We start from the raw sequence: 25,211 nt of genomic DNA, 5'->3' as shown, positions 1-25,211 counted from the left end.
GCCTGGCGGCGCCGTGCCCGCGGCGGCGGCGGGGACGCGCGCGCGGCGCCGGGCGCGGCCCCGCCCGACCCCGCGGGGACCCCCGGGCATGAGCGGGCGCGGCCGCCGGGACAGCCTCACGGGGCGAGCGCTGCCGGCCCCTCCGCCGCCGCGCGGAGCCCTCCCGGGGAGCTGCCGCTCCCGCCCGCGGGAGGCGAAGCGCCGCAGCCGCCGCGCGGGGACGGGGCTCACCCCGCGGGCGGAGCGGCGCCCGGGGCTGGGCGGGCCCGGCCCCGCGCCGCCCCCGGCCCCGCCCCGGGCCGGGCTCCGCGCTCGCGGCTGAGGAGCGGGGCGAGCGGAGCCGGCTGTGCCCAGCGCCGGCACCGAGAGCGGCAGCGCGGCCCGGGACGGCACCAGGTGGGTCGGGCCGGGGCGGGGAGCGCTGCCCGTGCGGCCCCGCAGCCCCGGGGGTGCCCTGGGCGGCTGGAGGGAACGCACCGCGTCCCCGGTGCCGCCTGGGCTCGGGGCATCCCCCGGGATGCCCGGTCACGGCGGCGGTTCGGGCACGTCGCTTGCCGGAGAGCTCCGCTGCGGCAGCGCGATGCACGCCGCTCTCCAAAAGGAGAGAACCACAGGGCCGTGCCCCTTTGCCAGGCGGCCAAGTTGAGAGCTTGAGCAGGGTTTTGTGAAGAGTACTCAGGGCTCTTCACAAGTACCGAGACTTTACTCGATGGACAGACTCGCGAGTAAACTGTAACCAAAGGCTCGAGTGTAGCGCAAGAAAATTTTCAGCACATCTGGAGTGATTGCTGTTTTTCCAGAGAATCCCAGGGTAGCTATGGGAGAAGACTCTCAGCCTTGCTTTTGTGTGTGTGTGCTAGACAAAGACTCGGAAGTCACAGTTTGGCTCTCACATTATAGCTCAGGATCTTTGCAATTTTCTTTTTCCTCAACACAGTTATGTTTCAGATTTTGTTCTCTTACAGGTAACTTTTTATTCTTTTCTTTATCCGTTTCCAGTTCTGTACTTGTGGTTACCTTAACCACTGACACTTTCATGAGAATTCATGGGAACGTTGGATAAACTTTTCCAGTTAGCCTGGGTGAAGCATGGTGGGAGGAATTTCTCTCCACAGACTTGCAGCACAAACGGATGGCATGTGCCAGGGTTACGTGTCTTCATGGGGCAGGATTTGATACTGAGGTCTCTTGACTTAGATCCAAACTTGCTATGTTCAATGTTTCCCAGTTTTGAAGACAATAAAGGAATCCTTCCAAAGTAGAAAATCTATTCCTAGGAGCAGAGGAAAGGGCAAAGCTCTGGTGGATGCAGCATCCTGGTGGCAGCACAGGCTTCTAGGGAAGGATATAGGGACATTCCTTTTACTTTTCTGACTCTTCTACCAAGCATCAGAAATCTGTGGCTCTCTTAGCTGCCCAGGTGTTAAAGCTGCCTTATTTCCCTGATTTGCTTTGTCAGTATGTGGTTTAACTTCATGATAGGCAAAGAGGAAAGAGGAAGTCTGACATTTCTCCTATCTTAGTTTTGCGCCATCCTCTTTCCTTTTTCCTAACATGGAGACTGTGTTGCTCCCTTGCTTTTCTTGCTGACCACTTCCTTTGAGGCATAGAATTGTCAGCAGTAGTTTTATTCTTACCCAGCTCAGCCTGTAATTTTGCACACTTTTTAAAATGGTGGCATAGCACAGGAGACAAAAATATTGGTGATATGGTTAGTTGTGCGTACTAATTATGGCAGATGCTCTACAGCAAAAGGTATGTTTTGGAATAAGAACCCCATAAACCTGTGCATAGGGAGTGGTGGGGCACACTGAAGGCAGGGCAGTGTTTGGAAACAGCCAGAATTCCCTAGCAGGGAGGCCCTGTGAACTGTTCCATGACCTCAGTTTCTGGAGCATCCCTCTGTCTCTCTGTCTTGGATTTTTTCAGATGCCTCTTAGGGTAAAATCTGTGCTTTTGCCCTGCCTGCAGAACGACATCTGAAGAGCTGAGTGGTGAGGAGGGTGCTGAGGGTCACTGTGGTTCCCAGTCTTTGGGAGAACAGGAGGTGGCTGCTGCTCCTGCAGCACATCTACCCTCAGCTCAGCTCCTGGTTTGCACTGTTGTTTCTTCTAGAGAAGGTGCTGGAACAGCCCTGCTGTCCCAGAACACAGCTGGCAGTAGGATAACTCACCTTTCCCAGGTCACCCTATCCTGGGGAGGAAAGGCAGGAGTCTCTTTCCTGGCTGGTGTCATCATGGTGTCCCTGATGACACATGGGTTGTTGTCTGTAGTGTACCAATCTTGTATGACAGTAGGAAGTATTCACTGGTTGTCAGTTGATTTCTGAGGGGTATGAGTTTAGCCATGTTCTTTTCTGGCTTTGGACATAGCAGCTTCAAGACTGAAGTGAACCCTTAACTGATGGAGCCAGAAAAAACTTCCCTGCAGGCAGGTTACCAAAATTCCCAGTGCACCAACTTTGGAAGCACTGTATTCTGTTCCCAGCCAGGACTTGCTTGCTCTATTGCTTGCCTGATGAGGTAAGGTGCTTTCTGCTGTGTTCCTAATTGCAGCTGAGTTTCTGCTGTTACACAGTTGGCTGGTGTTTGAAATGCCAGCAGAAATGTGGAAAAATTTGATTATTCTCAATACCCAAAGTGTTTCCAACGCCCTCGCCCTTAAAAAGGAATTTAATGATAATTGCAGCACTGATGCACAAGGTTTCCTTGGTGGTGCACCAGGATCCTCATTTATGTCTGTAGGATTTTTGCTGCCTGTAGCTTATGTGAGGCTGTGCTTGATGAGCCACAGTTGCAGCAGCAACCTCAGGAGAGAGACAGGAGTTAAACCTTGTCGCTCTGCTTCACGTTTTGTGTGATAAAGAAGTTACCCAGAAAACTGGGGTCTGCCTGATCTGAATAAAAGCCAAACCTCTTAACAGGGCAAACAGCTCCAAAATGCCTTTTAATTGCTCAAGTAAGAAGTCATTTCTCCTCTGGTGTTCAGTACTCTGGTTGACATGTGCTGTTCTCCGACTGCCTGTGCCCAGGTGCTCTGGCAGGAAGGTGCTGCCATTGATGTTTACAGTTTTGCTCAGAGTGCAAATGGCTCATTCCTTAGGGAGCTTTGCTTCTGCTGAAATAGGTGAAATTTCTATGGCCAAACTGGAAGAATTAAGAGAGAACTTCATTGTGTTTTGCCTTGGTGATGTCATCAAAATCAATTTACTCAGGTGGGGATTTTTTCAGAAGGAGGGGATAGCTGTAGCCCTAAATACCAGTTGTATCTAGGAAAGGGAGAAGACCAGTTGTTAGGGGACAGATAAAATTTATCAGTAGTACTTAATCTTCAAATTACTACAGCCAGGAGCTTTAGGGCGACTCGTAACGTGAGGTTGGGGGCAGAAGGGCCAAACTGCACAGGCTGTTTTGGTTTTGTGGCTGCTCTCTGGGAAGCTGCTGCCATGGGCACTGTCCTGCAGACACCAGCGAGGAGAGGGCATTTCCCACCAAGGCTGGGGTGTGTTTACTGGACTCTGTCTGCTCTGAGGTGGGAAAAGGAAAATACTTCATTCTGTGGAGATGTAGTTGCTGAGAAAAGTCCTTGGTCTTTGTTTCTTCTCTTCCTTCCGTTTTGCTCTGGTTTTACCAGGTGTAAAATACAATTGTCAGCAGTTTACACAGAAGGGGAATGTCAGTTTTCCTGTTGAAGAAAATATCAAGGGTCTGATTGTGAAAGGAAAGGGGAAATTGAAGAATGCCACATGGCTTCCACCTTCCTGTATTTCACCCCAGCACAACTGCCTCTGCTGAGTGACCACTTTGTCTGTTGATACTTGCTAAATGGAGAAAAATTTTAACAAATTATTCTGCCCATACTGAGAGGGGCTCACCAAGAGAGTAATATTACTCTGGGAGAAAGCAGAGAGACACCTTCATTAGGGCTAAATTAATAATTAAGAATTATTTAGTAATGTCTTAACACAGCATCCAAAGAGCAATGGAACAAAAATCCTGAAATTTACATTCTTGTTCTTAGTCTAGTGTCACTTTGATTTGATTTGGCCTGTGGTCATCTGATTATTGATATGAATTAATTTAATTTTTTATTTGCCTCTGAATAGGTTACTGTAGATTGTCCCACACTTGCAAACTGCAGTGTTCTTTTATGTGAAGTATTTTGAACTTCCCAAGTTAAAAAAAAAAAAGTTACTAAATCAGCAGCATGGATAGATATTCATTCTGGACCCTTCTGTTTGGTGTCATGGCTGGAACAACAGTTTGTTGATGTTTATGGCCAATCTGCCCAGTGCCACTTCTGCTCAGAAATATAAATTATCTTCCAGCACCAAGCTGGTGCTGATGCCAAGGACATGATCCTGACTGCTTCCTAACTTAGCTTTGAACATCTGAGCTGTGAGGAATGAGGAATGTGCTGCATCCAACCTGGAGCTGTTGGCGGCCGCCGATGTCGTGAATCCAGTGAGTGGAGAAGCCAGCGCAGGTGACTGGACAGCTGGAGCTGTTTTCTCTACACAGGAGGGGCAAAGAGAACTCTGAATAGCTCAAGGAAATGCTTGCTGGTGTTTGAACAGTCAGAGATCTGCTTCCCTAGTGCTTCCTCCAGCACATGTTACACTTGACCCTGCCAGCGCTCCACGCCAATAGGAGTCAAGTCTTTGTCCCCAGTGGTAGATTAAACTGCTTGGCCATTGTTGTGAGTCCAAGATTTTCCTCTCTCACCCTGTTTAAATGACTGCTTGGATGTTGAGCCAAAGTAAATATGAGCTAATAAAAACTAGAGATAACACATTCAGACTAGTTGTTATGGACTAACTGTAGCACAAAGAGGCACAAGTTTTGCTGGCAGCTTTTCTGTTTAAGTTTGCTTAAGAACTCAAATACCTGAAAAAGATTTGGTATGGATCAAGTATAACTTCCTTTATATTGCAATAGGGGAACTGTATCTGTTTCATGTGTATCTTCAGAATAAGAAAGGTATCTGTTAGGCTGCTGAGGCTCTAGTGCCTGCCATGCAAAGTATAATGCACCAGCCCCAGCTGGGCACTGCCTCACCTGAAAGCTGGAAGCAGCTTCAGAATACCCTTCTGTATTTCCCCACAGTCACATTCCTTGTTGGCAATAAATGCCTTTTCAGCTGACTTTTTCAGTTCCTCAGCACACAGCCTGTGGGGGCCACTGCTGTAAGGTAACACTGAGATCTGTAGTCTGCTAGGGGTTGGAAGGATAGGAGATATTTTTATGGCTCTTGGAAGTGCCCAGCTGACAGTAAAGGGAAGAGTGAGATTGGGAGAGTATCCCAGTGGAGTGGCAGGGATGGGATTGCCCCTGCATTCCTGTGATGCAGTGCTGTTGGACACCTGAGGGGTGCTGCAGTGAGGAGCTGGGAGGTCTGTAATTGTTTGGGATTAAGCCTGCTTGACGTGCCTGTATGTTACCAGCACACATACTCACTGTGTGCCTGGAGAGGGCTGACCTGCTGAAGTCATTCTACAGTGGCTTTCTTTGCTTTTCCCTTCCTGAGGCCTTTGGCTCTGGATTCAGTGTAGTCGTGCACCCTGTCCTTCAGCCCCTTCTGCAGTGGAATGGTCCGTGATGACCAAAAGTTAGAACTGAGGGCTGAGTGTGATATGGCATTAAAGGATTAATGGCTACTGAGCAGTAATTACCGTAAATTATGCTGACTAAGCCCAGATCTAGGAACAGTTTTACCTCTTTAATTCCAAGCCAGACGTGGCTCATGCTGACAGCACACCTGGAAATGAGGTAACTGAGTAATCTGCCCACATTGTTCAGATCTGCTGGGGCTTGGGAGTGTTGTACGTGCTTTCCTTGCTCCTGGGCAACCTTTGTTCTCCTGCAGCCAGGAAGTCTCCCTGATGGGATAAGACAGGGTGCTTGTGTTCTCTTCTTGAGAAGGACACTGTTAATTCACCTGTGGCGTGACTTCCCTGTGAAATTCCCTTTCCAGATGCAAAGATCTCACTCTTACTGCAGTATGAGATGGAAATACTTCAGTGCTGCCTGAACATGTTATTTAGGTCAGTTGCAAGGAAGATGGCAACGTGAATCAGAGCAGTTGGAAGAGAAAGAAAGTCATTAGTACCTTGACATCCCCTGCCAATGCGGGGATTTTCTCTGCTGACGCAGAAGCCCAGCTGGAGCACACATTTATTGTCTTGTGCTCCTGCTGTGGTGCTGTGGCTGGGGAGCTGGACTGGCAATGAACCAGTGGGCTGCAAAGACAGACCCTGCCTTTGCCACTCTGTATGAGCACCTAGATCCTGGTGGGTGCATGAACAAATCTCTGAAAGAGAGAGAACAAGGTCTGTTCCTTACTGCTCTGGAAAACGAGCTATCTCAGGATCATTGGCTGCATCCGTTTTGGGAGAATGAGCCTCCAGAAGGTGGCTTTACAGAGGCACGTTCATCATGTTGTTGTAACACTGACCAGAGCAGCTTGGGGGATTTACCATCCCCGTAGTGGCCATGTGGTGCCCAGATCACTGCAGCAGCTCCGAGGGAATTCAGCAGAGCCAAGGGCTGAGTGTGCTGGGCCAGCCTGGGGCTGGAGGGCTGGCAGTGGTGGTGGGAAACCCCTGAAAATATCCCACTGGGCAGGGCTCTGCCAGGGGCTCCGTTTCCCTTCCCAAAGGAAGCAGTCTGAATTTACCCAGTGCTCTGTAGAGACCTGTAGGCTAAAACAAATTATTTTTACACAGTAGGAAACATTGAGACCGACCTTAACTGATGAAGCAATTTGCCAGCTTTTAGCCTCAAGGTCCTTAGTCCCTCAGGGCTTTCCAGCGTAAAGACTTGGGTCGGTTTCCCAGAAAGATTCTCTTGGATATGTGCTTTTGGCTCATTACTAGCTGTTTTATTTTTCCAAGAGCCAGCTCTCGTTAGCTTCGTTCTCACAGCATTGTTTTCTTTCTAGAAGAAGCTTTTGCTGGCTCTCCTAAACTATTGCATGGGAATTGCTTACTAGCTTACATTTTTTTTTGTTTGTTTTGACCCAAAGCTGTGCTTTGCTCCCCTCTGTAACACTGCCAGCATAATTTCCAGTCTCTTTTAAGCATATGTTTTGCAATAATATCTAAAGTCTTGGCTCCAAGTAACTGCCTTACAGAGAGATTAGTATCTTCTAACGAAGGAATTGAGAAGCAAATAGTGAGAACAAAAGCAATATCTTGAGAGCCTGTAAGACTATCCTGACCTTTCCCAAAGGCCTCAGCCTGGCCCTCGGTGTTCAGCAGATGGCAGAAATCAGGGTGGACTTTGATTTGTAGAGGCCTCTGCCTCGCCGCTGTGTTTGCGGGAAATGTGCTCAGCACGTTGTGGCCATCTGGGCTTGACTGTACTATTCTGATAATCCCCAGGGAGCCTTCTCCAGCAAAGCTCATCCTTGATGGAAGTCCTTTCTGGCTGACCTTGTAGAAGGCTAGTATTAGCAGTGTGGGTTTTTGACATTTGACAGCAGCACTCCTCATGGGAAGAAAACGGGCTTGGGAAATGCTTTGTCCTGGCCAAGAAGGAAGGTACCACTCACCAGGTATCCACATGGACACACAGTTGGAATTACACTAGAAAGTGAGGAGGCTGGTGTTAATGTTTTCTAAACTTCAAGAGGAAGTGTTACAGGAATGCAAAGGCCATCAGAAAACAACTGGAAAATTGCCTTGCTTTAAATGGGAGAACCAGATGGGGGGAATTGAACCTGGAGCTGAGAGTCTCAAAATTGCAAGGGAGCTTAGTGACTGGCCATCCACAGGGAGACAAGAGTCAGATGAGGGGGTCCTGACAGGAGCTGGAATCTTCATCTGGAGCTAAATGAAGGACTGCTTTTCAGAAGAACTGAGCTGGCTTTGCCAGAAATCAAAAGAATGATTGAGTGCTCAGCATCCCTGGAACTGAGAGGGCAAGACATAAGCTGCTAAATTCAAGAAATAAGGAAAGAACAAACCCAGACCCTCTCCCAGGCTGTGTTCAGAGGCTGTAAATGCTCTGCCTCAGATATTTTGTATTTCAGGTGGGGGGTGTATGGCAGCTTGAGTGGCCAGTCCCACAGGCAGTGCTGTCCTCAGGGAGCAGGATGTCTGCCCTGCCCTTTGCACTGTGCATCTGGCAGTGTGTGCCTGATTTTGCTTTAAATCACACACTCTCTGCTCATGAGCCACCCACGATGGGCTGTTGGACTTATGGCACCCATTCTGCTCCCTCCTGCCTGTCCCTGGCCATTCATAATGACAAATCTCAACCCTTTTCCTGACCTTTTGACTCTTCAGCTGGGCAGTGTGTGGAGCTTGCTCCAGGCTGCTTGTGAATCAAACTCCCAGGAGAGTTTGTGAGATGGTGCCACAGAGGCTCCTCTCCACGTCTGTCCCATGGCAGTTTTGCCCTGTGTTGCCCAGGCTGAAGGGACTCTCCTGCCTCTGGCTCTGCTGGCCAGCCCTGGTCAGCCACACTCTTGAGAAATCTTAGTGGAGATGTCGACCTGGCAGATGGAGGCCATTACCTCATTCCACAAAAATGCTTTGTTATTGAGAAAATGGAAACTGTCTGAGGTTTGGGAGCTGAATAGAGTCATTGGTGTCTGTTTTAACCGCAGTTTAGTGGTGACTGCTCAAAAGTTCCCCTTTCTGAGCATTCCCTTTTCCTACACCCATAATCTTCAAGCCATTGGAGAGCTGTGATGACTTAACTCATTAGCTGAGCAAAAAATGTTGAATGCTGCTGCACGCTCTGCAGAAACTTCACTAAAACCTCAACATCTTCCAGCAAAACAAAAATGATGAGCCAAGAAATAACCCTTTGCAAGCTGTTGGCCAGATAAGTGATCCCTATGGATACTAAGCCAAATTCAACCCTTTTTACAGTTTCAGCTGTGTGTCTTGTTTACTTGACTTTGAAAAGCTCTATGGAGATTATGCAGGAACTTCTTCAAGAAAAAAGACATACTTGGGCACTTAGGTTTGTAATTCTTAAACACGGGTATCTGAACCCCAGTCCTGAAGAGAAATTTCTTTTCATCAATTTTTAAAAGCACATTTTAGCATTGTGGATTTGAGAGCATAGGGGAAAGAATAAAAATAGGGATTGAAGTGTTTGCAAGCTAGTTTTTGTATTGCTGTGAATAATGACTGGGCTTAGTCCAGAAGAGCATTAACCTAAACACAGGCCTTGTTTTACTTAACAGATATTTGTGAAACTGGCATCTGATACCTCTTTTTGAGAACCTTCCATAAGCATTAATCACCAACACCCTAAGAGAACCAAGAACAACAGCTTTTTGGAAATAAAATGAATGCTTTATTTATGTATTTTTAAACTAATTAATCTTGGCATGCCAAATGAATGTCTTCCAGCTGCTACAGATGGTTTTCACATGACTAAATATTTTGGTGTGTAGAAAAACCTAAAATAGTGGAACCACAAGATATTAAGTATTTAATTATTACCCTGGAATGTAAATATGACCTTGATATTTTAAATTTGTTTGCCCAAATTTCAAGTGTTCTCTTAGAAATCCATCAAACAATGCAGTTCTGATTTGTTATCTGTGAAGCAGAGTGACTACTCAGCATCTTCTCCAAATTTATTTAAATATCAGAGTGGGTTTTAGAAGCAGGAATTTGCTTAACTGGAAAAATAATCCCAGCTGCTTGAGGCAGAACCCAGGCTCAAAGTTTGAAATGTAGTGGACTAGTTCTGTCCTAGATCCCTGCTTTCAGGTTTAACCATAAAAATCCTTTCTAGGCTCAGCTCTGCCTCTTAAGGTCTTGAGGGGGTTTTTTAATATAAAATACAAATTGTAAAAACAATTAGCAGTTGATTTTTTGGCCTGTATCTTACCGATTTAGAACACATTCTGGCCATGTGTTGTTCCTGTATCTGTAAAGCAGCCTTATTTCTTGAATGATCCAAGCACACAAGATTTCCTCCATGTGAGTGTATCACAGGTAATTTCTGTCATGGTTCAGGACTGTGTGGTTGCAGATCACACACAACCTGCATGTACACTCAGGCTTCTTGTGAAAAATGTCTTTTTGTAGTTCTTCTAATGAAACAAAATAAAGGGAATAATATAAAATATGTATCTGAAAGGCCTAACCTTCAGCACAGTTGAAGACAGAAATTCCTCTCTGAGGTCCACACCTGATGGCACTGTTCCTGGATATTGCTCAGGATGGGAAGACAACAAAAAATCAATGGGTCCTAAGCTGCCCCTGAGTGCAAGGACTGCATTTGTCACCATCATGAGCCCCAGTACCAGCCTAAACTCCTGATTTCTGCCAGGCTTTTGACCTCACCTTGGAATTCCAGCACCCTCATTTAAGGAAAACTGGCTTTTTCCTTTCTTAAAAACGAACCCATTTGGAACTGGTGCATAACTTCCTGCTGCTGCCCTATCCCAGTTCTGCCTGCCAGCTCAGCTGCTCCCTGCTGAACCCCAAGTTTGAATAGCAAGGGCAACTAGCAGAGGCATGGTGTTGGTTGGGAGATCTGGACTCTGGAACAGCACAGCACTTTGTCTGTCTGCTACAGGGTTGGAAGGCACCTTAAAGACCATGTCCCTCTCTTCCTTCTCCTCCTCCCTTTTCTCTTGCTTCTCCCAGGGTCAGGGTTGTGCAATCTGTAGATGCAGGTCTGTACCCCACGTTGGTGGGTGTCACAGTTTCCACTGACAGGGATATGTGCTGCATCTCAGGAGGAGAAGAAAGATGGGACTTGGGTCTTGGTTCCATTTTTAGTTCTACAGGCCATGCCTAGTGCCAGAACTCTCTGAGGTGCAAATCCCAGGAGGGAGATAGCATTACTCCCTGACCTGTGGGTAATACAAGGGTAAATAATGTTTTTGCTGCTGACAGCTGTTAGGGAATTGAGGAAGCCACAATCCAGTGAGAGGTGTGGGGTGTCAGCTCTGGAAACTGAGGACTTTTTTGCATTAATGATCTTGCACTGGATCATCACATTTGTGTTACTGGCAGTAGAGAATCGGGGAGCTAAACTGCTTCACAGGTAAATCTTTAGTTTGTTTCCTTAAATTTGGATTATTTATGCTCATCTGCCTCTTGGCACATGGACATTTTCAAAAAGAAAGGGCATCATCTAAATCTAAAGGCATTTCAGTGGCTCCCTTTAACTCAGTGAACAGTTGACATTAAGAAAACTGCTGAGTGCCTAACTCAGAACATTCTGGAATACATAGACTGGTAGTGGTACTCACCAAGAGTCATTAAAAGCAAAAAGTGCACAGCGTGTTTTGCATCTATCTCAGCCAAGAAAAGTTTTATTTCTGCTATTTCTCAACCCTAAGCAAACACCATATAACTCACAGAAAGATTAAATCTGGCCCGGTGTGCATGTGTAGAAGTGTTGGATGTGTTGCTTTTGGAGAGCCCAGAGCTGAGTGTGGGAAATCATAACTGCACGTCAGGTTGGTGAAGGTGCACGGACTGTGTTGTGCTTCCTGCTGTGTGAAACAGTAATAACTACAGCATGATTAAATAATGCTTTCAGGTCCTTGATAGCTTTGAGTTTTAATTTTGGAATATGTAGAGCAGAACTTTGAATAAGAATGGAAGAGGGCAATGTAGAAACCTTGAATAATTATTAGATCAGGCTGTGTGAGCCACACTGACCCTTTCAAGTGACAATCCAGGTTCTGCTGCTCTCTGCTGCTCACCTTGTTAGCACCTGACTTGGTAAGTCAGGCTGATAATGATGATGAGTTTTTCACTTTATGTTAGGAGTTTTGCTTCTTCTCTTCTCTTCTCTTTTGTTTTTGTTTTTTTTTTTCCTGTCATCATGATGTTCAGCAATATAAAGGCATTAGAAGTAAAATATGTCTACACAAAACTGGAATCACGTCTCTTGTGAAAATTTAGAGTAACTTTTAATGCAAGTGTCCAATTTCTAGTCACAAGTAATGACATTTAAACCCCTGTAGGAAACACAATCCCTGTGCTGATGTCACCCTTGGTTTATGATGTGAGTGCTTTTGTTGCTGGACAAGCACTTGAGTGTTTGCTGGTGAAGTGATGATTTACTGGTGAGAGTGTCTGGCTGGTGGCACCTGCTGTAGCTGACTGAGGTGAGGGGCTGGAGGAGCACCTTGGCACAGCTGGGTCCCTGCTGCTCCACTGCTTCCAGCAATGCAAGGTAAGCGAATTGGGCTGAGCTTTTATTTCCAGGGTTTGCCAGTTTGGGACAAATGGCTTGTAAATGGAGCACTCTTGTTCTGATCAGCTCCAGAACAGAGGGAAGGGTTGTTGGCATTGCAGTGAAGCCCTTGATCCTTGGGTTGCTTGGGCATGTGAACAGCTTTGGGAACTTTTTCCCAATAGTCAGAGTGCACGTTGCTTCTGCTTCCATCATCATCAGTGAGTGTGGAGCACCTTCCCTGCAGCAAAGAAACAGGCATTGCTTCACATCTGCTGCTTCTAGGGCTGAGACAGCAGCTCTTCTTGTTCTTCAGCTGAAAGTTGCCAAGAGAGGAGCCTGTTAGTGAAAATTCTGTTCTTTCTGATCCTTTTTAACTTCTGAGAGACGTGCTTCATGTAGGTGCCCTTGTAAATCTCAGATGGGAATCAAAGAATGATGTTCTGTAAAGGAGCCACGGACCTGGATCAAGGACTCTTGATATTGTTACTTCTTATCTGTTCATGTTGGATTTTTTTTCTGTAAATAAACAGCTTTTCCTCTCTTTCTGAGATTTTAGGCAGTCCACATTTTTACTGAGCTGCGTGCCAGCAGCAGCTCCAATTCTGAGATTGACATGTCCAGTGGAAACTCCATGTGTAGCTGCATGATATAAAGGCATTCATACACTTTGTGGGCACTTGTGTTCCTTACAATACCTGTTTCCATATAATCTTTTGGACGTGGCACAGTTTTCCCTTTTATGGGTGCCACCAAAGATTATCTCTGCACAGCAGAAACAGGAGCGCATGTTGCATCTTGCAAATTTCCTTTTAGCGCTTGCAAGGAGTTATTTTGTAGAGATGTTATGCAAAATACGTAACAATTGCAACTGATGGCTTCTATTATTTAAATTTTGCAGTACTGAAGAATAATTTTAAAGGTGTCAGTGAGAATGGTTTGAAGAGAACCAGCTCGTGAAAGTAAATGACACGTTCTGGCCAGATTACCTGGCAGAGAAGCCTTCAGTCACAGAAGGGAGCTGAAGGAGCTAAAACTAGTTAGGCCTTATTGAACTGGCCCATGTTATATTCATTTCACTTCTACACTGCCTAGGAGGTGTTCTCTTCCCCTCTCAGCCATCCCATGTGTCCCCTTTGCTCGGCTGTGCTGCCCTTGAGAGCGCTGCCCTGTTTGGGGAGGGCTGCAGCTGGCACACACAGCATCTCCCGGGCAACAAATGATCCCAGTTTTTGTTTGGGAGAACCATCAAGCTGTTCCCAGGGTGGTAACATGAGACAATTTGTCTTTTGCCAGGACTCAGTCCTCCCCCAGATTTAGAAGCTGCTTGCATGCTTCGTGCTGCAGGCCTGGCATTGCCTTTGCTTGCAAGGGACACCAGCAGCTGTAAAAAGCACTTTACAGGGAGTCTGTCCGTGTTCTTGGGCTAAGAGCCAGCACAGGTGGGGAGGCCTCGGGGATCTGTGGCAGAGAGGGAGTGCAAAAGTGTCTCCTGTCACCTTCCTGGCTTTCTCTTCCCTCTGCGGATTTTGGAGAGCCCCAAAAGGCACAAAACTCAGATGCACGTTACCTCTCTCCATCAATAGATCTGTTTATATGCAAGAAACCAACTGCAAATACTTGTGTTTGAGAGGCAAAGAATCAAATCGGAAGAGGGAGTATTTTGACCAAATTTGGTGAAAAAATTCACTTTGCCCTTTAAGTAATAGGCGTGCATTAAATAAAACATGTCTGGGATATGTGCCTTTTTCTGCTACTGGAAGTCAAAGTTGTTTTGTTTATTGAAAAGAAACATGAAGCTGAGCAGAGCCTTAATCAGCAAAAGAGCTTTCAGGCTTGTTGGGGAAACAGAGAATAGGGGACTGGGCTCAAATTGTACAGGTTGGTTTTCAGCACGTGAGCAAAACACACAATCACTAGGGCTGTGTCCAGTGCTTGAGGCAGTCCCTTGATTGCCTTTTTGGGCAAAACAGAGACATGATCTCGTAAGGATCTTTTATTATGGACTGCAAAAAGCTTTGTAAATACTAACTTAAATTATGTATCAACTCAGAAATAATAATGGCTTCATCCTCAATTTAAAAGGAGCTGTCTCTAAGGGAATGAAAAGTGCAAACTACAGTGTAAGGATTCAGTTGTGAGAACTTCAGGGAAATAGAGCGGAATTACATTATATACATGTAATATCTACATTGAGATGCACAGGCCCCAAGAAGTAGCAACTAGAGCAGTCAGATTATTTTTTCTGCATATAGGCTGTGATGTCTGTTTGAGTTGCAAGATTCTTGTGTGCTGAGCTGATCCAAGATGAAGGTACATTGGCCTCAGTGTGCAGTTAGTCATTTCCTGTCACGCTTTCACGTTTGAATTCTGTTGTACTGCATATGACCTTTATTATGTGGGGCAAAGAGATCTTGAAAGCACGATTGCCAGGAATCCTTGGATTGTTAAGTTGGATAAGCAGTGAGGCATTGATATGGCTGTGGGTTACACGGGCATAAACCAATTCAGTCCAAAATTAAACTTTCAATGCTAGATTGAATGCTCACAACATGCTTATTGAGAGTAATTGCACACCTGTCCCTTGCTCCTTTTTAAGAGCTGACAGGAGCAGCCCTTTCCCTGGGCTCCTCCGATCACACCAAAGCTCCTGTGATCAGTCACATTCCCTGAAACTTGGCTTCAGCATCTTTCTTCCTCTTATGGCCACTGTGACCATGTGTGCAGCTGCTGCCCTCAGCCAACCCCTGCCCAGTGGCAGCTGTGCCCGGCTGCAGTGTCCCCTGCTTGTCACTGCACGTGGCAGGAAAGGTACCTGTCACGAGGAGCCTCTCTTTTCTCTGCAGCCTCCTCAGAGACAAGCCACAATCTCTCCTGGCATGGTTTTAAGCCATGGGTTTCTTAACTGCCTGACAGAATGGTCTGTGTTGAGCTAGCCAGAAGTTTCTGGTGTGTTCCTATCTTGCTCCTCTGCTCTCAAGACTTCTTCCATCTGTTGGTCTGTTTGAATGTGATGGGTTCTCCAAAGAGCCCAAATGACTTCAATTCCTGACTTCCTGTTGAGTGCACAGAATTTGCTTGCTTTGTGCTCATTCTGAATAAGATTAACAGTTGATCTCTTGAGCAAACATTCCAATTTAATGTCAGCAGAATGACATAGACTGCCTGCTCTGAGTGTTCCCAAATAGTTTTACTGCTGTTAGCTACACCTCCAAAAGACCAAGATTTTGTTCAGAACCTAAAATAGTTAGTTAACCCCTACAGATGTTTAGTAATAAATATTTAACTCTGAAATCTTGCCCTCTTTTTTTTCCTTGGCAGAGTTCTTATTTTTATGGTTCCATAGTAGGGACTCTTCAGCTCCTTTCTCAGACCCTGGCAGAATTAGCTTTCCTTAAAGAAAATAAGTCCAGAGCAAGGACTGAATTGTCTCTTGTGCCTGTGCTGCTGGTACCTCACAAGCCCAGCACAGCAGTGGTGGCAGCTTGCCCTTGCTCACCTTGGACCAGGTGTGATGTCTCTGTCACAGTTTCCTTCAGGCACCTCTGGGCAGGCTGGGGACTGGAGGCAGGTGTGATTTTCTTACTGATTGTATTCTGTTTAAGAGTACAATCAGACATTTATAGGATAGGTGTGGTTTTGGCACTGTCCTTTATCTATATGCAGAGCTGCCAGGAGGAGTCTGTGATATGGCTTTGTTCTTTGGATGGGGCAACTTAAAGATCCCTTCTGAACAATGGGAAACCCTTATTTTGTCATTCTAAGACTGTATTAAAGTCATGCAACAGTTTAGGTCTTGTGCTTGTCAGATTCTGCTGCTTCAGTTTAACGGATTCTGCTGCTTCTTCCTCACAAAGCATTTGCAGGAAGCTGCTTACCTTGCTGACAGCAAGTTGTTTTATCTGAAATGCAAGGTGTTTCTTTACAGTGCTGCCAGCCGTTTTACTCAATCTCTTGCACAGCCTGGAGCAACCCGGGACAGCTCTGGGCAGGAGGGCGTCCTGCCCGTGCTGGGGGGAAAGGCTGAGGTGCAGCTTGCTCAGCAGAGCTCAGCGTATGCACATGTGTGAGCACAACACCCCAGTGGTGCAGGGAGGCTGTGGCCATACACCCAGCTGATCTGCTTATCTCCTGCCTCTGAGGCTGGCTGTAAGAACCGAACTTTCCCTGTGTGTTGGAGAAATGACCTGCAGCATCCTCTGGTTCTGCTGGTGATGGGGAAGCTGCCGTGTGAGGCCTGTGGCTGTCCTGATGGTCTCTGCAAAGAATCTACTCCTTGCCATGCTGGAGCCCTCCTTCCTACTTAAGATTTCAGAGCTGTCCCAGGGAAGGATGAGGCTGGAGAGCAGCTTGGAGGAGAGCTGAGGGCAGGAAGTGACTCACTGGAGCTTCGAGCAGGCCAGTGAAGGTCTGATGCAACTCTGCTCCCAGGGGAGCCCTGGGACCTCTCCCCAGCTGCCTCAAGCTCTCCTTTGACAGCCCCAGGGATGCACCAGGGTGCATCTGCTCCCAAGGGTGCCCCATGCAGGCTGGGTCACCCTGAGGGAGCGCTGGGACCTCTCCCCAGCTGCCTCAAGCTCTCCTCTGACAGCCCCAGGGATGCAGCAGCTCTGCAGCAGCGCTGGTGGGTTTGGGAGCAGAGAGACAGGGCACAGGGAGGCAGCAGCATGAGTAAGTGTGGAGAAACCCCCACAGCACCCCAGGGAGCTGGCCCCTACCCCCAGGAACCTGTGCCAGCCTGGGGCCAGGGTGCTCAGTGACCCTGTGCAGATCCCCAGAAGCCGTGTCAGGAATGAAAGCACTCCCAGCATAACGGAGGGGCTGGAGCTGCTCCTCAGAGCAAGCAGCTGGTTTGCCTTTTAGGGTCGGCAGCAGGCAGAAACAATTTCATGCAGATTCCAGGACCCATAATGGTTCTGGAAAGCTAGCAGGAACAAAAAGTGTTCTTCTCCTCTGCTGACCTTGGAGTGCTTTGGGGACTGTCTTTCAAAGCCATGTCCCTAGACGATTTCATCCTTACATGGGGAATACTTGCCTGCCCCAGTGAGGTGGTGCTTGCTCTTCTGTGTGTCTGTTTAGGTGTGAACTGCAATTGCTTATATTTGTGCTCAAACAGCAGTGGGGAGGTGAGAATAGGCAGGGACCTGACAGACAGTCAAGAGCAGGTCTTTTCCTATGTCCTGGAAAGATGAAGTGTTTCCCTAGGAATAGCCCCATGGATTACTCTAGGGTGACTCTGTGGAGCAGCTGGTTGTGAGCTGACAACAAACAAACTGGTGTGAAGTTACATAGGGTTACAGGTTCACCACCCACACAAGACTCCACACCTAAGGAGTTGTCTTCAGTGATTGTGTGGATCAGGCTGTACTCAGTCTGTATTGCCTCCTTTGCATAACAAATCCCTGTTTTATTTGTGCTAAAATTATTGCACTGATCTCCTGGGGCTGTTTCTAAGCCATGGCCTCGGACAATGACACCAGGGTGGTGTTGGGTGCATGTTACTCTCTAATTAGAAAGTGGACTTTGCTGTGCTTCCTTGACAAATTGCTGACCTTTTCCATCCATGAGGCTATTCTGAGCTCTGCTCCTGACTGATCAGATTTGCATCGAGGAGCACTTTGAATGTTGTTTGTGATGGGGCTCTTGTTCCTAAAGCTGTTTGTTCACGGGCACAGGAGAGGAACTCAACTTCCTTTGCTCCATGAGCACAACTACATCTTTCAGAGGGAAAGAGGAGGCAGCTGGCAGGCATATATCTGTGTTTATTTTTGCCCTCCAACAGCTAGTGAAACAGCTGAGCAATATCCCACATCCAGCTACACTATCACCCTGTACAAGGGACCTGCTTCAGCAAGCCTTGTGCCCCCAGACAGGAGCCATCTGGCAATGCACAAACACTGTATTTGCAACTGCAACCCCATCATTATAGGGCAACACCTTGGTTAGCATTTGAAGGCGTTCCTGACATCAGCCCAGCACACAGCTGATGTTTACAGGGTGGTGCAAAGGATGAGCACATGCTCACTGGCACAAGATTGCCTATATTGTGCCTTCTATGTCTGACCCTCAATTAAAGGGGTTTTTAATGCATTTTAAAACTCTAACTATGTGCTTCACAAGGAAGGTAATTCCCAGGTTCATAATTACAATCACAGTAAGAATTATGGTCTTTTCTACTATTTCTTTTACTCCATTTCTTTTGTCCCACCTTCCTCTTCCCGGAGTGTTCAGTCTCACAGCACCATGTCTCAGGGACGGAGATGCTGCATTTGCTTTGGTGCTGCCTGGGCTTCGACGCCCCTGCCCAGCTCTGAGAGCAGAACAAAGGGAGCAAACAGCTTATCTAACACAAATAACCCTGAGCAAACTTCCTGGGCCTGTTCTTGTTCTGTTGAAAAGGCAGCACAAAGTCTGTTCCTGTGTGCAGCCTTGGCCACGTGAGGCTCCCGGGCCTGGCTCTGCTGCACCCCCAGCCTGGGGAGCAGCACTCAGCTTGAAAAGTTTTTCACTTGGGGAAAAACTGCTCGAAGCAGAGGCAAGCCTGGCCCACTGCTTTAGGGTCCTCCTTGGTATATCGTTCCTGGAGGGATTTGTTTTTCACTTCCTCTTCTGACAATATCAGGGAAGTGGTGCTCAGGAGGTTATTCCTCATCGCTGGTAAAATCCCAGCCTTCTTCATTCAGGTTGTTTTTTTCTTCCTTTGTGTTTTCTGATGCCCTCTGAGCCTGTATTACTGGACCACAGAGCTAAAGTGCAGCCCATTGAGAAACATGGAAGTTCCCTGCTCTGGCGGTGGCTTAGCCTCTCATGAGCAGGAGTGCTCATTACAGGTCTCTCAGTACAGACACACCTTGGAAAGTTCCCTTCACCAGGGCTGGGAGGCGGGGAGGAGAGTTGGAAATTTCTTTTAATTGCCAGAGAGAAAGGTCCCAGGTATCTTCAGGGAGCAAAGGCAAGTGGGGTGGCAGAGAAGGCAGCAGTGGGTGAGAAGCAGCCAGGAGCTGTGTGGGAGCTGCTGCCCAGTCACGGGAGCACCTCGGGGGTGCCCCAGAGAGAAGGGACACTGTGGGGGCCAGCACAGGCTGGAGAAGCAGGTGCAGCTCAGCAGCTTGCAGCAAACCACCATGTGCCTGCCTTGTGTCCAGTAACAGACTGGGCATTGCCTTGTTCTGCAGGCAGCACTCAGGGCTGCTGGCTGGAGCTTTGGGAGAGGCTTGGTGGAGCGCTGGCCCCGCGCTGCTGGCAGGGACAGGCCATGGAGCTGCTCCCACAGCCACACACGCTGGCCTGCCACGCTGGAGGGCACGGAGTGGGCAGTGGCCTGGGTGGCAGCTGGTGAGGAGTGTCTGAAAAGGAACTTTGTTCCCCCTCAGTTGGTCACGTAGCCATGTGGGAGCACTGGATTTATTCTTCATCAGTCCTATCGGCACATACCGGGCTTGACAACAGCTGGGAGCTGTGTGCCTTGGCCAAGAATAGCCCTGGGGAGCTCTGGGCTGTGAGTCAGAACTGTCTGGATCAGCTCCTGCCCTGGAGGCTGCCTCCCAACCTACAGCTGGCTGTGGGGAGGGGGTGCAGGGGCTGGTAGGGAGCTCCCTGACCATTCAATGCTAACTGCAGATTGTGCTGTAATTGCTCTTTGTGAAGTGGGTGAGTTTGTGAAGAACAGAGCAGTGGAGGTGCTCTGTAGCTGACAGCACCCTTGTAACTCAGTGGGCTTGTCTACACTTGACAGCAGCCCAGGTTAAAAGAAGGGTGTGATTTTGCAAGTGGAAAACTCCATGTTTAGGAATAACCAGGCTGAACTAAACAGGAGGAAGACAGTCTTGTTCTGGAGTTAATGCTCCAAAGAAAGCAAAATTGTTCCACAAACCTGTTGTCTGTGAGGGAGATAAGCAGCAAGGAAAGATGTCAGGTCTCCTTCATATCAAGCCCCAACAGGTGCTTGTGGAACACTCATCTGCCCCTATAGCTTCTCCCTGGAGTGTTTATAGTTGGAGCAACACATGCAGAGCAGTTTGCTGGGACAAGGCTCCACAGCCAAGGCACAGAGCACAATGCCCAATTCCTGCTTCCCTATGGAGCAGCTGCTTTTAAACCTCTGGAGAAGTTCCAGGGTTTGAGCTGCTAGCAGCTCCTCAGGCAGAGCTTTCAGCCATTCTGAGGAGCCTGCTATGGACCACGGAGGGCTGAGCGCGGGTCTCTGAAGGGCAGCTGGGCACACGGATCTCCCTTAGGCTGTCTGGCTCTCAGACATCACGGTGGACACACAACCACGTGGCATGTGCAAGGTTTTGGTGACAAACGAAAATTTTTAATGCAGGAAATTTCTCCCTTTTTATTTTACACTTCACTTCCCAGGATGGTAGCAAAGAGTGAGGAGCTTAGCTGCATGCTGACACGTCCAGGTTTTCTGAGCGGTGCCAAAGTTCTCTGGCTGTGAACTGGAGTATAAGCCTGAAGGCTCTGATGACTGCAGGCTCCTAGGGCAGTGCATGCAGCCCCAGAGCAGGAGCACAGCGTGGTTCTGTCCCCTGTGCTGGCAGCAGCTGTGGGCTCAGTGCAGGGACTCTGGTCCTTGGCCCCTGGAGGTGGCAGGGTTGTGCAGGGACATCCCGGACAGCTCAGCTGATACTGACCCACACCTGCCCTGATCTCAGCAGGTGAAGGAGGGCCTCAGACCGGCACCATGACAGAGTGCTTCGACTGTGACAACTGCAAGGAGTCCCTGTACGGGCGCAAGTACATCCAGATGGACAATGGCCCCTACTGCATCCCCTGCTACGACGCGCACTTCGCCAACACCTGCGACGAGTGCAAGGAGCTGATCGGCCACGACTGCAGGGTGAGTAGAGGCCCTGCAGGGTGAGCAGAGGCCCTGCAGACAAGCAGGCCAGTTCCCAAGGCCTTTGGTCCCCTCCTCATGCTGGCTGTACTCCCAGGAGCTGTACTACGAGGACCGTCATTACCACGAGCACTGCTTCCGCTGCTTCCGCTGCGACCGCTCTCTGGCTGATGAGCCCTTCACCTGCCAGGGCAAGGAGCTGCTGTGCAACGACTGCTACTGCAGCGAGTTCTCCTCCAAATGTGTCGCCTGTGAGAAGACTGTCATGCCAGGTAGGAGCAGGCTGACTCGAGCCTTGCAGTTTGTTCCTGGTCCCTTGGTGTCAGCTGGGGCTGCAGGTCCAGCAAGAGAGCAGCATGGAAGAGAGTTGGGTCTCTGTTTTCCTGCCCTCCTGTCACTGCCTGGAGAGGGCTGGGTCCTTTGCTTGTCCAGCAAGACAGCACTGCTGGTCAAGCTGTGACCACCACAGCAGACCCATCTATCTGTTCCTCTTTTAAATGGGGAAGTGAATGAGGGAGGAGATAACAAAGGGTTTCCTGGGCATTTTCTGCTGTGTGCTGACAAGAAGAGACAGAATGACTAAAGATGTGCGAGTGTCTCTGGAGAAGGCCTGAGGCAAAGGCGTGTATGTCTTTACTTGGCTATTTTGGCACCATCTTCAGATGTAGGTTACGTCAGGCATCTCTGCCATGGGCTTTGTGCCAGTGCTGGGGACGTGTTCCTGCAGCCCTCCCCGTGTGGCTGTGCTGTGGGCCTGAAGCCCCCTCTCCAGCTCCATGGTCCTGAACTGCCATGGGGAGAGCAAGCACAGAGCCAGGTGTGCAGGACCACAGCTCATCCTGCCCAGCCCCCCATGTCCCTGTGTGCGTGTGTGCTGCTCACTGCAGGGCTCTCTTTGCAGGCTCCCGTAAGCTGGAGTACAATGGACAGACCTGGCATGAGCATTGCTTCATCTGCAGCAGCTGCCAGCAGCCCATTGGGTCACGGTCCTTCATCCCAGACAAGAAGGATTATTACTGTGTCCCCTGCTACGAGAGCAAGTTCGCTCCTCGCTGCACTCGATGCAAAAAGGTACGTGTGGTCTGACAGCCCAGAGCTTCCAGCTCTGCTGCAGGGACAGGGAGCTCTCTGCTCCTGCCTGAGCTCTATCAGAGGAAGATTCAGGTGCCATCACCCTGGCTGGGCTGTTTCCCTTTGCCTGTGTGTCACCAGCATGTGCTCTGTTCCTGCAGACTCTCACCAAGGGAGGAGTGACCTACCGGGATGAGCCGTGGCACAAGGAGTGCTTTGTCTGCACAGGCTGCAAGACCCCCTTGGCTGGGCAGCAGTTCACCTCCCAGGATGACAACCCGTACTGCATCAAGTGCTTTGGGAACCTCTATGCCAAGAAGTGCAGCGCCTGCACAAAGCCCATCACAGGTGAGCAGAGCAGCTCTCTGAGGAGCCCCGTGGTCCTGGGGCTACTTCTGTCCCTTTGTCTGCATCTCTCAAAGTGGTGAACTGTGTCCTGTGGGAGGAATTCCCTCCACCCACAGGTAAAGGCTCCAAAGTGACCCCCCCAAAGCATGAGCTCATGTGTCTAGCTTGAGTTTTTTGATACTGATTGTCATGTCCTGTGAAAAGGTTGTTCACAGACAGGGAAAACCTATAGCAGCACCTGGTGTAGGGGGGTCTGGACCTGCTGTACCTGCCTAAGGCAAGGAAAGTAAGGGATCCTCTTCTTCAGAGCCTCCTAAGGTTCTGGCTTCCTTCCCAACCTCACAACATGACCTTCCCCCTTGCAACTCCCAGGTTCTTGCTGCTGGGAAGGCAGGAGAAGCTGTGAATCAGCCGGTGACTCAGAGGATGATTCTGGCTGCTCCCAGGCACCTACTTCCCCTCTGGTCCTTATGAATTTGTAGCAGCCCTGGGGAGAAGAGGGTCACAGCTCACCAGTCCAACAACTGCCAGCAGAGAAAGGAAGCTCCTGTGGAGCCTCTGCAGGAGCCTGGGCCTGAGCTGCTGGCTCTTCCCAGGATTTGAGTAGTTCTGTCTGACTTCATCCACTGTGATGGTGCAGCTCCTGTCCAAGCTCCTCCTAGGGGAGAAAATCATGATTCTGATCCAGATATGTCAACCCTGCAAAGTCTGCTCTGAAGCAATTTTAGTGCTTTTCCCCCACCAGAGTGGAGATTCACATTTCAGATCTATTTGATCCTGGGGTGTGTTTTTGGTGCCACCACCAGTGCCATGTGTGAAGACCTGACCTGGAGATTAGCAGGCCAGTGCTCGGTCTGTCCAGGAAGCTCATCCCAGTTTCCCCAGAGACTCTCATGTTGCCCTTTGTCCCTCCCACAGGTTTCGGTGGTGGCAAATACGTCTCCTTTGAGGACCGTCACTGGCACCACAACTGCTTCAACTGTGCCCGCTGCAGCACTTCGCTGGTGGGGAAGGGTTTCATCCCCGACAACGACGAGATCCTGTGCCGCGACTGCAGCAGCGACCTATGAGCCCGAGGGCACGGCGGGGCAGGGCCTCCCTCTGTTCTCCAGGGCCTTGGTGCCAGCTTCCCCCGCAGCACTGCAGGGGCAGAGCACGAGGCACAGGAGATGGGGGCTGACCTGTGCCCCCTCCCTGAAGGCTAGAGTGCGCTGTGCTGTGGCTCTGTGCAGTTAAAGCTAAATAAAGCTGAAAAAGGAGCTTCAAGACCCCCCATTATTTACTCTTTCTTTTCGCTTCCAGTCTAACCCAGCACGAGCCCAGGCCCCTAGCTGAGCAAAGGGCAGGAGTGGCTTTGGCACTGTGCTGCTGGATCTGCATGCTGGCAAGCATGTATTCACCCCTTGGCACTGACTTCTTTCTCCATGTGCTTCCCTTGCTCTAGGTGACACAAGGCAGTGTCTCGGGGCCATGCAGCTTGGCCATGCTGGCCTTGGTGCAGCCAGCTTTGCACAGCCTTCCCTTTGCTCAGCCATGAAGGGCACTGTCTTCTGTTCTAGAGGTTTGAGGACACCAGGCTGGAGTGTGCCCCGGAGAAGAGCATACATCCTGGCAGCTGGGATCCACCTCTGGAGTTCTGTAGCACCTCAATCTTTGCAGGCCACACCCTTTGCTCAGCACCTCCATGGCAGTGCTTGCTTAGCTGTGAATGAGGAGTTCAAGTCACTTGTAGGTACGGGGCATTCAGCCCACCCACACCTACCCCATTGCTGCCCACCTATGCTGTGACCTCCCGTGGCTGAGCTGGAGCTGGGAGTGCTGGCCTGCTGATGCTCAGGTGCATCTGGCTGAGCCCTGTAGAAGGGCATGCTGAAGGCTGAGAGCACTCAGGGCTTTATTCCTTCTCCATCCCTCTCATGAGGAACCATGAGACAGGCACTGCTATCAGAGCCCAGCTGCCAGCAGCACTGGGAACACCAGAGGTAATTAATTCAGGGAAGGATAATTTCCCACAGACTGTGCCTGTGATTAGTAGCTGCTGGGAGGGTCTGCAGGAGCACAAGGCTGCAGCACAGAGAGCAGCTGAGGGGGCAGCAGGATGTCCACAGCCTGCTCCTCCAGGGCTGCCTGTGTCCCCAGCAGCAGGGACACCTTCCAGCCACACTCATCCTTCCCTGGGTCCCAAACAAGAAGCAAAGCAAAGATTGCACCTGGGGGGTGGGGTGGGATGATTTTGCATTGCCCAGGTCCCAGTTGGCCCTAACTGCAAAATCGGGTGTCTGAGCCATCCCAGACTCAAATGAGGCCTTGTGCAATCCTTGCCCAATGGATGAGCTGGCCCTGGGCTAAGGCCTCTCCCAGTGGGATGCCTGCCTCGTCTCTAAATCCTTCTGCTTCTGTCTCGCTGGGATACTTTTGCCAACCCTGCTTTCCTGCTTAGTCAGCCACATGCTTTACTGAAAACCTGTTCTTGTGGGTTTTTTTCCCTTTTGTACTCATCTTTCATGAATATCCATCATTTTGTACACAACTACAGGATAAAGGGGCTAGCCCCCCACCCGGGCTTCACTTAGAAACATAAAATGTTATGCATGTTGAAGTGTTACTACTCTGCATTCAGATCCTTCTTAAATCCTTGTTTGGAAGTTTTGATGACAGCAAATCAGAGTTTGTGTGTTTGCTATTATGAGAGGAGCTTGGAGCCATTTCCAGAAGGAATTGTCCTAAACCTCAGCGTCCTCTGTATTTCCTACAGCTTTATACAATAAACCATTTTCGTGACA

General features: G+C 49.2%; 1 protein-coding gene across 4 annotated transcripts; it reads left to right on the top strand.

Moving 5' to 3' along the window:
• Positions 1-296: 296 nt before the first annotated feature.
• Positions 297-25,211, top strand: FHL3 (four and a half LIM domains 3). 4 transcript variants are annotated; one of them, XM_021554844.1, is made up of 6 exons: positions 297-396; positions 20,828-21,009; positions 21,107-21,281; positions 21,911-22,080; positions 22,242-22,428; positions 23,347-25,211. In XM_021554844.1, exons 2-6 carry the CDS (start codon positions 20,854-20,856, stop codon positions 23,496-23,498), a joined length of 840 nt encoding a protein of 279 aa, XP_021410519.1. In that variant the 5' UTR covers positions 297-396; positions 20,828-20,853; the 3' UTR covers positions 23,499-25,211. The 4 variants fall into 4 exon arrangements, with proteins under 4 accessions (XP_021410519.1, XP_021410518.1, XP_021410516.1 ...); XM_021554843.1 differs by having other exon boundaries at positions 300-396; positions 20,825-21,009; XM_021554841.3 differs by lacking the exon at positions 297-396 and adding an exon at positions 12,034-12,164.

The sequence above is a fragment of the Lonchura striata genome, chromosome 26, assembly GCF_046129695.1.
Source record: "Lonchura striata isolate bLonStr1 chromosome 26, bLonStr1.mat, whole genome shotgun sequence".
NCBI classification, from domain to species: Eukaryota; Metazoa; Chordata; class Aves; order Passeriformes; family Estrildidae; genus Lonchura; species Lonchura striata.
The sequence above is the reverse complement of the archived record's forward strand: the minus strand, read 5'-3'. Positions and strand labels throughout refer to the sequence as shown.